At 43.8% G+C, this 15,322-nt stretch overlaps 1 protein-coding gene across 1 annotated transcript in view; it reads right to left on the bottom strand.

Moving 5' to 3' along the window:
* The window catches only part of LOC143997657 (uncharacterized), a 230,127-nt gene that overhangs the window by 94,336 nt on the left and 120,469 nt on the right, over positions 1–15,322 (bottom strand). Inside the window, exons 18-22 of the mRNA XM_077493378.1 lie at positions 14,297–14,350; positions 13,519–13,572; positions 11,556–11,609; positions 7,773–7,826; positions 2,503–2,556 (exon numbers count right to left, since the gene is read on the bottom strand). Of these exons, the coding sequence (XP_077349504.1) occupies positions 2,503–2,556; positions 7,773–7,826; positions 11,556–11,609; positions 13,519–13,572; positions 14,297–14,350 (270 nt within the window). The remainder of the gene's footprint in view (positions 1–2,502; positions 2,557–7,772; positions 7,827–11,555; positions 11,610–13,518; positions 13,573–14,296; positions 14,351–15,322) is intronic.

Below are 15,322 nucleotides of genomic sequence, written 5' to 3' on the forward strand. Positions count from 1 at the left end.
TTTTAACAAGTGTTGGATGTGAGCTTGTTGGCAGAAAGTCCGACCATGCGCATACTCCATCGAACACTTGTTGTTTGACTTTCCGCCAACAAATGTTGGCTAGCAGGTTCTCAAATTTTCCGCAAACAAATTTTTGTTGTCGGGCTTTGCGATCATGTGTACATAAGTCCATCGCATAAGAGTCTTGTAAAACTAGCGTTCGTAATGGAGACATCACTTACGTCTTGTACGTCACTACGTTTGTAGTTGTTGGCCAACGTTTGTGTGACCGTGTGTATGCAAGACAAGTTAGAGCCAACAACATTCGAACAAAAATCTGCGGTTTTGTTGTCGGAAAGTGTGTACGGGGCATTAGATCCATAAAATACAAAACATCCTCGCCACAAATAGCCAATAAAAAATCATGGGACTATAGATAAAATAATTATTTTGCAGTTTGCCAACTTGGACTGAGCAGCCTCAACTGTCTCAGACTGCATGGTCCAAAAGAGGGACAGGCCTCAGTACACCACCATATCACCCCAAAGGATATATAGTCTTACCTGATTTTGAGGTCTCTGCATTGAATCCTAGGCCTTTCCTTGGTGGTGGAGGGGATTGGCTGTATCCCTCATGGACCCCTAACCAGGATTGGGCAGGGCAGTACAACTCATACTGTTTTTCTTTTACTCGCATGGGACACTGTCTATGTTTTCCTGATTGTTTCACAGAACCTGAAGAAGTGGAATCCTCAAAAATCCACAAGTACATTTGCCACTGACACACCCCTGCCGACCCTACAAATATGCAAGACTCTGCGAAATAATCCTCTGCAAAATATTTAAAATGAGTATTATGTTGAATGGGCAAATTTGGCAAGCTGTGAAAGAATTATTTTATCTATTGTCCTGTAATATTGTAGGGGCCATTTGTGGCCAGGATGTTTTGTATTTTATAGATCTAAAAGATCAACCCTTCAGGTTTGATATAAATAAAAGTAAAAAGACGTAATGATAATGCATGTATATGCATCGGTATATCTTAAAAGTCCTATTTCTCAATGGTTCAATACTGTACTGGTGTCTGATGGATGGGGCCATGCCAGTGTAGCTAATCCTTATCATTGTCAATCAAGGGGATTGGGGGGGGTGGCAAAGCTGCTACCTTGCCTAGAACCCCATTCTGCCTCGAAGCCTAACTGAACGTTCTGCACTTATTAATGCAATGCGGTCAAGCTGCATACCCATGTATACAGTAATAAATATGATGCTCTTTTTTTATTCTCTAAGTCAAGGGTCTCCAAACTTTCTAAAGAAAGGGCCAGTTTAATGTTCTTCAAACTTTATTGGGACCCGACTCTGCCCAGTGGGATCTTTAGTATTAGGGGGAGGAATAGTTGGTGTCAGTGGGAAGAATAATGCCTCATTTTTGTTGTCATTGAAAGGAATAGTGCCCCATCATTTGTGTCCGTGGAAGGAATAATGCCCCATCATTGGTGTCCGTGGAAGGAATTGTGCCCCATTGTTGATTTCAATGGCAGGAATTATACTACGTTGTTGGTGTCTGTGGCAGAAATAGGGCCGGATAAAGGCAAGCAAAGGGCCACATCCGACCTCAGGGCCACAGTTTGGAGACCACTGCTGTAAGGGTAACAATTAAAATACCCTGTTCTCACAGTGCCTTGAAGTGTTGGACCACTGCTCTCACACACAAGCAACAGTTCCCCTGCAGTTTGCCATGCCCCTTTCCCTGTGCACTGCTCCAAGTAACAACAGCCTGCTCAGGAACCTGGGGCACTGTTGATTTGAACAGTGTGTAGGGAGCATGTTGTATCCTCTGGAGACCCTGGCCTTCACTTATGAGTTAGAGCAGTGGTCCAGCTCTCCAAGGTGCTGTCAGCAGAGAAAATTTCAGTCTTTGCTACAACATTTAAGAACAAAAAACCCTGAAAGAACAGTATATTCTATTACTGCATATTAAGCCTCACTGGATTTCTGTAATAAATACAGAGGGTTTAATTAGGCCTTTCTCCATCTCTGATGGCTTTAAACATGAGGTATCCAATGGACAAGCAGTCTATTTCCTTTCTAGCATAAGCAGATTAGTTTCAAGGAAAGAAAAAAAAGTTCTACATTCTTACAATTTATATATTCAGAAGCATCCCGGGGGTGGATGTTTTTGCCATTACCCCACCTACCGAGCACCCCCTTTTCCAATTGCGAAAATGCTCACACAAGCTCAGCAACATTGAGCCTGTGGTTCTACAATACTCAGTCTTACTCAATAGCGATCAGTCTGGAGTGTCAGTACCACCTCAACAGTTCCTTCCATGAGTGCTGCCTCAACTGGCTTCATGTAAAAACAGCCCTGGGCCCATTATAAGGTTATAGGCACTTATCCATAGGAGCGTATAGGATATCAAACATGAGAAACAACAGATCAGTACAGAAACATGTAGAAAACAAAATTATTAGGTCTAGAACTGTTTTGAAGATCAGGTACAGCCAATATGTTGACACCTACCGGCAGTCCGGGTAATCCAGGAGGTCCTTGGGGTCCAGGAGGACCCTCTTTACCCTGAAAAGAAAAGTAAAAATATAATGTAGGTTGTAAATGCCATAGAACAGTTCTCTAAAAAAAAAAAACAATTTTTAAGATTTGATTCTTTTTTTTTAATATCCTAAACATATAATTATCTGAAAGAGGCTGCTCAGCACTTATTTAAGCAAACTTCACTAACATCAAACAACTCGTTCAAAGGAAATCTTGTAATTGCATTTTTCTTTGTGATATGACCCCCAGACCAAAGCAATTACCAATTTTAAGAAGTATACATTCAAGAAGTCCTAAAATGATCGAGCTTTCAATTTATTTGATAATTGAAGTCATTTACACAAATCTAGAAAATATCTTTTTTTTTTGTTTTGAAAAAAGGAGGTTTATTGCTTAACCTAAAAACATTTCACAGCTTAGATTGGATGCTACACAACTGAGTTTGGTACATTCACAAACCGAAACAGTGATGCACAGATGTTTGTTAACACAAAGTTTCAAAAAGTAAAAGGTGACTTCCTGCTTTCTGGATTAAACCCTGTCCACATGGGGCTAAGCCTTTCCAAGACACAAGGGGAGAAGCGCCTCTGGATGTAGATATAGGACAAGTTTACCGTATATACTCGAGTATAAGCCGAGATTTTCAGCCCCTTTTTCTAGGCTGAAAGTGCCCCCCTCGGCTTATACTCGAGTCACCACCGTCTGCCTACCCGATCAGCATGTCGTGCAGACAGACGGCGGCCATTCTACTATTCAAAAGCCGCGCCTCCCTGTCTGTGATAGGCGGAACACTCAATTTCCCAGCAGTCAGTGGTCCGCCTATCACGGACATCCGCTCATCCTCATACTACGGACGAGGATGAGAGGATGTCCGTGATAGGCGGAACACTGACTGCTGGGAAATTGAGTGTTCCGCCTATCACAGACGGAGGCGCGGCTTTTGAACAGTGGAATGGCCGCCGTCTGTCACAGACGAGGAGGAGAGGTGCGGCGATCCTGTCATGGCCGCCATATGTTTTTACATGCAGATCGCTGCAGAAGGACACAGGCTGCAGAAGGACAAAGAGGCTGCAGATTGGCACACGGAGGCATGCACAGGACACAGGTAGGCTGCAATGGACACAGGGATGGACACAGTGATGGACACAGTGATGGACACAGGGATAGACACAGGAATGGACAGGCATGTCTCACCCTCGGCTTATACACGAGTCAATAAGTTTTCCCATTTTTTTGTGGTAAATTAGGGGCCTCGGCTTATATTCGGATCGACCTATACTCAAAGGTATACGGTAATAACAATTTATATACACAGAAAACTCACATTTGTGAAGTCATCAGTAAGCATTTGGTTTTAAAATTCCCAACATGGGGGTAGTCATCAGGTTCGCCAGTTTGTTCCTGCTTGCTGGGGCACTCAGTGCTTGATACAGACACAGCTAAGTTGTTGAAGCCGGTCGCAGTGGAGACAGACTCTGAATGAGGCTTGGATGACAGTCGTTGAGCAGTAGAGGAGGGATGACGTCACTGGTAGGCAACGCGTTTCTTGAGCGTACAGGCTGCGAGTGACGTGGCAGCCACGCTCCTTCTTTAAGTTCTTCACATCACTTGCAGCCTGTACGCTCATGAAAAGCATCGCCCCATGTTTGGTATTTTAAAACCAAATGCTTACTGATGACTTCACAAATGTGAGTTTTCTGTGTATATAAATTGTTATTAAACTTGCCCTATAGCTACACCCAGAGGTGCCTCTCCCTTGTGTCTTTTTCAGAGTATTGGAACATGGTGTCATGGTTATGCAGTGATCTTCCTGTGTTTGCTTACCTCCCCTCATGTGTTCAGACTAAGAGGCCAGCCACTTCCACCTGGTGGTTTTTATAACCTCACCTCTAAGCATGGCTCTACCCCAGGCCCTATCAGAGAGCCCTATATTAACCTGTGCACTGCAGGCCATCAGTGCTGATCAACCATTGTGTATTCCTTTGTGTGTTTGGCTTCCCGTTAACCTGCCGTGTGCTCTTCTGTTGTTCCGTTAGCGACTTTGGCGTGTCTTTGACTATCCCTGTTTGCCTGTGATCCTGACCTTTTGGCGTGTCCCTGACTACTTCTGTCTGCTTGTGGCCCCGACTTTGGCTTTGTCCCTAACCATCCCTATCCTCCTGTTGCCTACTGTGGGTGTGAGCTGGGGGACCCTGGGGGTCGCGACCTGGAGCCAGTTGCAGCCAAGTCCATCCTCACCACTCGAGGCTCTGGTGAACACCTGCTGGCTCTTAGACTCCGCGCCCCAGGGAATCTTACGCTCTAACCCCGGTGGGACCTGTCTCCTGTCCGCAGCAGTCAGCAGTAGGGTCCACAACCTTACGGTGCACTCCTGATCCCTACGGTGTGCATCTGTCACCTCGCCTCAAGGTGACCTGACACATGGTTTCTGTTCCCCCCTGATGGCAGCCCTGAGTGTGGGACCCTTTATCACAATCCTCCTCTGGTCCTTGGACTTTTTAACACATTATAAAGACTATGGACTTTTTGTGACATTACCACTATTGTGCATAAATATATATGCATTTTAATGTATGTTTTATAATACTGTGGGATACTGTTTGTTCCCTGCTCCTTTACTTGTATACTGGGCTAAGCCTTTCCACATGAGGCCAAGGTCTGCCCACACAGGCCTAATCCCTTCCTACATGGGCTATACCCTGCCCATATTGTGAAGCTTTTCCCACACATGGATAAGCTCTTCCACAGGAGACTAAGTTCTGCCTACATGGGGCTAAGCCCTACCCACATGGGGATAGGTTCTGCCCACATGGGGCTAAGCCTTTCACACATAAGGCTAAACACCATCCACGTGGGGCTAAAGACTTCCACATGAGGCTAAATGCTGCCCACACGGGACCAGGTTCTGCCCACACAGGGCTACGTTCTGCCCACATGGGAATAAGTCCTGCCCACACAGGTCTAAGCCCTTCCCACATGGGGTTATGCCCTGCCAACACTGTGAAGACTTTCCCACACATGGCTAAGCCCTTCCACATGAGACTAAGTTCTGCCTACATGGGACCAAGGCTTCCCTACACAAGGCTACGCCCTACCCACATGGGGATAGGTTCTGCCCACATGGGGCTAAGCCTTTCAAGCACAAGGCTAAACCACATCCACATAGGGCTAAAGACTTCCTCATGAGGCTAAATCCTGCCCACGCGGGACTAAGTTCTGCCTACAAGGACTAAGTTCTGCCCACACAGGACTAAGTTCTGCCCACATGAGAATAAGTCCTGACCACACAAGGCTAAACCCTGTTCTCATGGGGCTATGGCCTTCCACATGAGACTAAGCTTTCCACACACTAGGCTAAGCCTTACTCACATAGGGATACGTTCTGCCCACATGATGCTAAACCTTTCCCACAAAAGGCTATACCCTGTCCACATGGGGCTAAGGACTTCCACATGAGGCTTAGTCCTACCCACACTGGGCTAAGCCCCTCCCACATGGGGATAATTCCTGTCCATATGAGGCTAAGCCTTTCTCACACAATGCTAAACCCTGCCCACTTGGGGCTAAGCCCTTCCACATGAGGAAGAGTCCTGTACTCATAGGAATAAGTTCTGCTCACATGGGGATAAGCCTTTCCCATACAAGGCTAAACCCTGTCCATATGGGGCTACGCCTTCTCCACATTGGGCTAAGTCTGGTCCACTCACCTTCCTCATAATCCAGCTAAGGCATCTCACTACTCAGTAAGTCCCCTTAGCAACATTTTGTAACAAATTTAATTAGGAATCAGAGGAGAAGATGCTCCTTACACCTAAAAGTTTAAAAAGGTTTGCTTTCAAGCCCAACTCCAGCCCAAACCTTTTATCCTGTTTTGGATAGAGACAAGTACAGTTAGGGGGGACTGTGCTGTGAAACGGGGGGGGGGGGTGATTTGCCCCCCTTGGGCCAGTACTAAATTAGACATCGATCAGATTAAGACCCACAATCGGTGACATATGATGGGCATTGCTTGATTGTCAACAGCCACAAAGGAAGCCAATGATGAAAGATATAAAAAGGTGTGTTACCATAACCCATAAGTCCTTTAGGAACACCCACCTTTCACCTTCCAACAATCAATGAGACACCATAGCTTACTTTGCATTGTACAATTTCTTAAAGAAACCTTGTTGCAACACCAATAATTTCAACAACGACCTTCTTATAAGATTATATATTCATTTAATTTATTTTATGCATGCTATTTCCCTTTAAAAGCCTACCTCGTGTTGACAGCCAAAATCCCTGAGACTGCTGCTGGGTGGAATGTCAGCAGCCCCAGAAGCTGCCAATCAAATTATTCTCTATAGTATCCCCTTCTCAACTGCTATGGCTGCTGCATAAAAGTTTTTGTAGGGAGGTGAAGGGAGGGGAAGATGATCTGGGTCAGCAGAGGCAGTCATTTAACACTCCTAGAAGAGGAGGAGGCTAAGACGTGCAAGGAAAAAGAGGACTATGTTAGGGAGTTGACTCTTGTTGGAGTAGTCCAATTTTTCAAGTTAAAAGGCAAATTGCAAGTGAATGAAAAAAGGAAAACACTGCAAATAAACCTTTTAAAATCATCGATTTTGCTATTTCTTTAATTGGTGATAGTCTTTTTATGTCCACAAAAATCTGTTGTTACTACAAAAGGGCTTGTTGGTTGTGTCTGGCCTCCAGGACAAAGATTCCCAGTCCTCCCCTGAGCCTTTTTTACATTTTTTATTTGCTTTCTTAGTTCGTATTCGGGGGCTTTACACTTACATTTTACACAATAGGGGCCCAATAAACATGCTTATTCAGTACAGCGGGGAAGGGTCAGAACTTCTGATGATGTTCTGTGGTTTCATGTCCCGTAACAACCTTTCCCTCTGTTTATTATTCTGGTGTCATTGGGCAAAAATTGGGTATTCATTCCCTTGCTGGAGTCAGAGACCAAAAGCAAGCTAATGATTACTGAGAAAAAGTTCAATTTTTGCCCCCCCCCCCCCCCCCGTGTCTTGCTTAAGTGACCAAGGCAGCCACTTCTCCTGCCTACCCCTCAGCCTGACCCTGATGACAACACTGCCTCTGCTGCCCCTGAAGTCCCAAGCAGTGTTGTCATTCAAGACTAAGGTCTCGCTTGCTGGATTACAGAACCCCACCACCACACTTCACCACCACACCTCACCTCTACAACATAAAGGGGAGGTGGTACTTTGTATATATATGATTGTGCTTACGGTCTCTCCAGAGGGGCCAGGAGGTCCAATGGGTCCAGGAAGGCCATCAGGTCCCTAAAATTCAGTGAAACAAGTTTTTAATGAGGGAATTTATTATTATAAGTCTGCTAATGTTAAAAACCATTCAGTTATTTCAATCAAATGCATACAACTTGTTTTTTTTTTTATAAAGGATGAAGAAAACATTACAATGTATTGTGAAAGAGTCATTACCATTGGCGGAGCTCAGACACACAATTTTGTTCAGGTTTTTGAGAAAACATACAGGAACAAACTTGGCTTAGAACTTGTCGAATTTTGCTTAGCTAACTGGATGAGGATACCCCAAGATGAAGCACAAGTTATTGTAGAATTTTCTTGCTGGAACATGTCTGTTTTATCATCCATTTAAAGTGCATGACAGGGCAAAAAATAAAAGATGCAGAATATCTCTGCAATACGTGTCCATGGTCTGCCTCTTAGTCCCTTAACACGTGCCTCCAGTGGGCTCTTTTAAGTGGGCTTTAATGCCCAGGAGGTGGCGTGGCTTCTGTATCATGTGACTGCTGTAATTGGCTCTTAAAGTGGTCACGTGATCGGAAGTCCATCCCACTGGCTTTCATTTAAAAGTCTTGCCTGAGAACTGTTGGTGACAGTTAAGTCAGTATGCCGGGAGCATGCAAGGATCGTGCTCTCAGCAGCACAACCTCATACCACCATTGACGCATATAAGTGGAGGCTGGGCATTAAAGGGAACCTTTTTTGCTGGTGTATAGATTATGTGGTTGGTAGGAGGTTGAGAAAGAAAAAAATAATATGCTTTACTAATTATTAAATGATAAAATGATAATATTTAGGGCTGTGGAAATTAAAGTTTAATACCTCCGCCGGCTTCCGGGCTTTCAGGGAGTTCCTTCGGACATCCGGTGACGTCACGGACATTGATGTCACCGGACTCCTCCCCTTTCCCCAAGTGCCTCCGTCTGCTAATGAAGGGAAGGGGGGAGGAGTCCAGTGACGTAGACATTCTGATTGAACATAACGCGTATGGGGAGGAGCTACGTATGACGTCAGCTGCTGCTGCCCTACGGAACTAACACGATTGTCGGCTTTACATGCTGTGTTTTTATCATCTTTATGTAAGTAGTTTGTGTTTGAACACAAAAATGTAATCTTATACTAAGCGGTGAGCACTTAGATCTTTTCTTTCTACCCATGACCTGGCGTTCTTGCTGAGACCTAAGGAGACGTGAGAGAAGTTTATGGTCCGTGTTAACCCTTTTGATACCCGCTTGCATAACCACCTGTTTGCACAGGGGTCCATGCCATAAGGTGGGAGTGATTAGTTAGACCGGAGGTGGAGGGATTGTCATGCTACTGTGGAAAAAAAATGACTTAAGTCAGTGCTACAGTTTGAATTTAAAATGTATTTGTGTGAATTGTGAAGTTAAGTCATGGATTGTGGAAACTAACTAGTGTCGGGTGATTGTATATAGTGTATACCACATTTACCACTGACTAATGCAGAGCTGCAATGCAAGGAGATCAGCTAAAAGTAGTTGGATCTGTATGTGTGTTATAATTAATCAAAATTAGTCGATTAATCGATTTAAAAAAAATCGATTAATCGAACACGAAAATTTTAATCAATAACAGCCCTAATAATATTAGGTGCTTTTATGCTAATGTGAGGTTCTCTATATAGTATCATGTTCAGGTGCTAGAATGTCTTCAGAAAGATAATATTAGAACAGTGTCCTTGGAATGTGTTGTGCGGTTTGTAGAAGACATTCTCCTAATGCTCTACAGCAAGAGTTTAGTTTGCAGTGAAGCTGATAAGGTGTTCCAAAACAACAGAAATGAATGTCTTGTTATCATGTTGCCTGTGCAAATCCTTAAGTGAATGTTTTATTATCCAAATGTTTATGTACAGTGCCTTGAAAAAGTATTCACACCCCTTGATATTTTACACATTTTGTCATGTTACAACCAAAAAGGTAAATTTATTTTATTGGGATTTTATGTGATAGACCAACACAAAGTGGCACATAATTATGAAGTGGAAGGAAAATGATAAATGTTTTTTCACATTTTTTACAAATAAATATGTGAAAAGTGCGGTGTGCATTTGTATTCAGCCCCCATTATGCTGATACCCCTAACTAAAATCTAGTGGAACCAATTGCCTTCAGAAGTCACCTAATTGGTAATTGGTCCACCTGTGTGTAATTTAATCTCAGTATAAATACAGCTGTTCTGTGAAGCCCTCAGAGGTTTTTTTAGAGAACCTTATTGAACAAACAGAATCTTGAAGGCCAATGAACACACTAGACAGGTCAGGGATAAAGTTGTGGAGAAGTTTAAAGCAGGGTTAGGTTATAAAAAAATATCCCAAGCTTTGAACATCTCAAGGAACAATGTTCAATCCATCATCCAAAAATGGAAAGAGTATGGCACAAATGCAAACCTACCAAGACATGGCCGTCCACCTAAACTGACCAGCCAGGCAAGGAGAGCATTCATCAGAGAAGCAGCCAAGAGGCCCATGATAACTCTGGAGGAGCTGCAGAGATCCACAGCTCAGGTGGGAGAACCTGTCCACAGGACAACTATTAGACGTGCACTCCACAAATCTGCCCTTTATGGAAAAGTGGCAAGAAGAAAGACATTGTTGAAAGAAAGTCATAAGAAGTCCGGTTTGCAGTTTGCAAGAAGCCATGTGGGGGACACAGCAAACATGTGGAAGATGGTGATCTGGTCAGATGAGACCAAAATTTAACTTTTTAACCTAAAGCAAAAAGCTATGTGCAGCGTAAAACTAACACTGCACATCACCCTGGACACACCATCCCCACTGTGAAACATAGTGGTGGCAGCATCATGTTGTGGGGATGCTTTTCTTCAGCAGGGACAGGGAAGCTGGTCAGAGTTGATGGGAAGATGGATGGAGCCAAATACAGGGCAATCTTAGAAGAAAACCTGTAGAGTTTGCAAAAGACTTGAGACCGGGGCGGAGGTTCACCTTCCAGCAGGACAACGACCCTAAACATACAGCCAGAGCTACAATGGAATGGTTTAGATCAAAGCATATTCATGTGTTAGAATGGCCCAGTCAAAGTCCAGATCTAAATCCAATTGAGACTCTGTAGCAAGACTTGAAAATTGCTGTTCACAGACGCTCTCCATCCAATCTGATAAAGCTTGAGCTATTTTGCAAAGAAGAAGAATGGGCAGAAATGTCACTCTTTAGATGTGCAAAGCTGGTAGAGACATCCCCAAAAAGCCTTGCGTCTGTAATTGCAGATAAAGTCGGTTCTACAAAGTATTGACTCAGGGGGGCGCCATACAAATACACACCACACTTTTCACATATTTATTTGTAAAACAAATTGAAAACGATTTATAATTTTCCTTCCACTTCACAATTATGTGTCACTTTGTGTTGGTCTATCACATAAAATCCAAATAAAATACATTTACGTTTTTTGTTGTAACATGACAAAATGTGGACAATGTCAAAGGGTGTGAATACTTTTTCAAGGCACTGTATGTTTTTGAAGGTCCAGGATTGCAGCTAAAAATCCTCTCTTTGTGGCAAAGGAGCAAGTTATTGACACACTTACTAAGCCTGACCTCCACACATATATCAATTTCGTTCGTTTCTAATATTTACTTTTACTTTGTAGCTTTCCCTTCCAAATTCAATTTCAAAACTGTCCACTGTGTGCGGTGGTATCATTTTCCATTATAATAATAACCTCTGTCTTTAAAAGCAAGGAAAAAATACGGAGTACCGGTACTTACAGGCAGTCCTGGATTACCACGAGATCCGATGAAACCTGGCATTCCAGGATTACCCTGGAATAAGACAAAAAATACAGACCTTTAGTATATTTTAGCCAATATATTCCACCTGTCATTGATTATACATTAAGGAACCAGAAAACAGACTTAAAGCAGGCCTTCACCCAAAATGCAAAGTACCACTTATACTCTTCCTCCCTCCAGCCTCTAACATGTTTACAACATTTTTTTTTTTTTTTGGAATTGTGAGCGAGTACAATTTCCCACTTCCTCAATTTTCTCCTACTCTAGGAATGCGCTCATTCCAGAAGGCTGCAGTTTCACCACACTGCCAGCGGGGGAGCCAGCTGTGAGAAAACACAAAGTCACAGCCGACTCTCAAATACAAGATGGCGGCATCAAAGATCGGCTGTGGGGAAGACAGTGACGGACTTCATCAACTGGTAAGTACTTATTTCTTAAAAATCAGCAGCTACAGTATTCTTAGGCACTGCCTTTTTTTTTTCTTTAAGTGAATTTCCAAACAATGTGATGCCACTCTATGCCATACTCACAACAATGCAACTGGTCTAGTTTAATGACCCAACCCCAGGCAGCATATTTTGCATTTCCTTTTGCATTCTTTCAGATCCGTTCAGCTGCAGAGGGGTGAATCAAATGTAATCAGAGCTTGTACAGGGTTGAGGACCCATGTGACACTGCTGGGCGGCCAATCACCAAGCCCCAATGATGGGACATCGGAGGATATGGGAGAGAGTCACATGCTCCCCATAACTGGAAACACCAGGGTTTTTTTGGGAAGCTCCTGAAAGCTTACCAAAGCACATGGGCAAAGCACAGATTTCCTTTAAATTCAACTTGAACCTAGCCCTAACAATCCTCTAAAATTAACCTAAAATGTGTGGTTCTACAAGAACTACTAGATCTGTAGGTGCACAGATGAAGACCATGCAGGAGTAGGTAGCACAAGTGGTTAAATACTTGGACATTCTATGGGTACACAGCTGTAGACCATGCAGAAGCAAGTAGCATAGAGGCTCTACTCACAAGACCCTTAATCAGCCCTTAGGCATAGCCCCAGAAGAGATGCAGCATTCAGTTCCGGAAGGCTTCAGGGGCAGGCATCCCCCTGAAAATCACATATCCATCCCCACACAGGAAAGAGCTCATCTCCCCTGCACTCCAGCCTATTTAACAGGAACCCATCCACCATCTGGGCACACCTCCCCAGGGATTGGATAGGTCTCATTAATTATTCTGGTTGGGTATTTGAATCCTTCCATCCTAATTTTCAGAAGCTTCTCTTAGAGCAGGGGGAGGCAACCTTGGCACTCCAGCTGTAGTGAAACTACAAATCCCATCATGCCTCTGCCTCTAGGAGTCATACCTGCGATTGCCAGGGTCTTGCAATGTCTGATGGGATTTGTAGTTTCAAAATAGCTGGAGGGCCGAGGTTGCCTACCCCTGTCCTAGAGTCTTTAGCAGACCAAACCAAGCAATTCTAGCTCCTGTGGCTACAGCCCGAAAATTAAATTTGCCTAGCAGCCTGGCTAGGGGGCTGCTATACTAATAAACCTCTAAGACTTTAACACTAAAAAGATAACCCTAACTCCATCCCTAAAATGTAATCCTTCACATCTAACCTTAACCCTTAAGCCAGGAGGCTTGTTTCATATACCTTAGGGGTAATGGGAAGCGGGTTGAATGTCACTGTAAATGGTGAGGGTGTGGTTGACAGCACCAGACGGGAGGTGAATATTGCAGCAAGAGCTGCTTCATTTAAAACACTGTGCTACTAATAAAAAAAAAAAAGCATGTTAGATTTTTGCTTTACCCCTGAAATCAAGAAAGAAGCATCAGTGTCTCAAAAATGTGGACTTTGTTGAAGGATTTGCCATCTACAGCAGCTTGAAAGATGGTGTTATCTGTACATACGGTATGTACAATATCTTTGGGACTTTACCTGTTCACCTTTTGGTCCAGCTTCTCCATCTGGCCCTCGATCTCCTCTGCCACCCTAAAATATAAATTATAACAGGTTCAACACCACACAGCACACAACATAAACATTAAAGCCCAAGATCACTTTTTTACATTTTCACCCTGTAATATCTTTGCTTATAGTTTTTATTTTCAGTTAGGCCCCATTCACACTGCACATAGCGGGAACTCACAGCTTGGTCCTCAAATTTTGGAACTCAAGTTTTTTTTGGTCCTGAGCCAGGCGCAATTTTACACATGATTTTTGCTGCGATTCTTGCAACTCAGATTGCGTTCGGGATGCCATTTAAGATGGATGGCGCCCAAAGCTGTGTCACTCATTTTGCTACGGTTCCAAATCCTAATTCCTAATCGATCAAGTGTGAACGGAGCCCAATTAAGCTTTATGTGTAGCCCCTTCCCGCCGACAGTAAGCATACATTTGGCCTCACAGAAATGGGTCTTTATCCATGAGGCCACATATTTGCGTACCTCTCTTTGTGCTGGGAGCTTGCCGTACAGCGCGCTCTCAGCACCTTGTGGGCAAGCCCTAAGCCCTATTAACTAGAGCAGATAGCATGGTATACCTAATAAAATAATAGCAGACTGGGTTAAAAATATAAAGCATAGACATACATAGAGCATATTTATTAAACATTACACATATGTTATTATTCTACATGTTAATTGTTGAGGTTGATCCTTCAAAGGTCTGCAAATGATTCTTTCAACTTTGTTCAATTTTTTATAATTGGGCTCACCTTCATACCATCTAGGCCAGTTGGACCGGGAGGGCCCACAATACCAGGTTCACCCTGCAAACACATAAATCCAGAGTTAATAAATAAAGAGTCGGCACGTTATCAACATTTCAAATTCATAAACAGCAAAAACCTCATGTGGAGTCCTACTTGGCCTTTCCCCTTTCTGCTTCCCAATTTCCAGATTCATCCCAATTCATCCTTTAGCTCATTCAGCTCACTAAACCAATATAGAGACTCAGGAGATGGTAGGAAACAAAGCAGAACTTTTTTGGAAAACTTAAGAGTCTTAAATCCCCCAATGCTCAGGTCACCTTATTATCCAATAGGCAGATGCCAGAGGTAGTAGGAGGGAGACCAAGCTAAACTTTTTTTAGGAAACGTAGGGGCCGGAGTCTTCCAAGGTTACCTGATTATCAAGTAGGGAGACCCAGGAGTTGTGGTTGGGGGGGGGGGGGGATCTGAAATTTTTAATGAAAATGTAGGAGCTTGATTCTGCCAGTGCTTCGATCACCTGATTATAAAGGGAGACATGGAGTGTGTTGGTGGCTGGGGGGACTAGCTGAAATTTTTTAGGATAATGTAGGGGCCCAGGTCCTTCAATGCTCCTTATGCCACATACACACGATCAGACTATCCAGTGGACAATCCGCTGGACTTTCCAGCGGAGGTCCGCTGGACTTTCCGAATGAGCGGACTTGCCCACACACGACCGGACTTTTCCGGCGAACTAGGTCCAGCGGACAACCCACCGGACTTTACTGCGTGTGTGGGCAAGTCCGTTCATTTTAAAAGTCCGGCGGACTAGCACATAGACGGGCGAATTGTCTGCCGGACTGTCGAGTCTGGTGGACAATTTTGAGTCAAGACTTCTTTCTAAGTCCGCCGGACTTTTGGGAAGAAAAAGCCCACCGAAGCCAACACACGGGCAAATTGTCCGGTCCACCGGATGGTCTGATCATGTGTACGCGACATTAGGCTTTAGTCCACCAGCCTCTAGGTCTCTATTGTAGTGACCAGCAGATA

The sequence above is a fragment of the Lithobates pipiens genome, unplaced genomic scaffold, assembly GCF_037356315.1.
Source record: "Lithobates pipiens isolate NorthernLeopardFrog02 unplaced genomic scaffold, aLitPip1_a1.2 Scaffold_19, whole genome shotgun sequence".
In the NCBI taxonomy this organism is placed as follows: domain Eukaryota; kingdom Metazoa; phylum Chordata; class Amphibia; order Anura; family Ranidae; genus Lithobates; species Lithobates pipiens.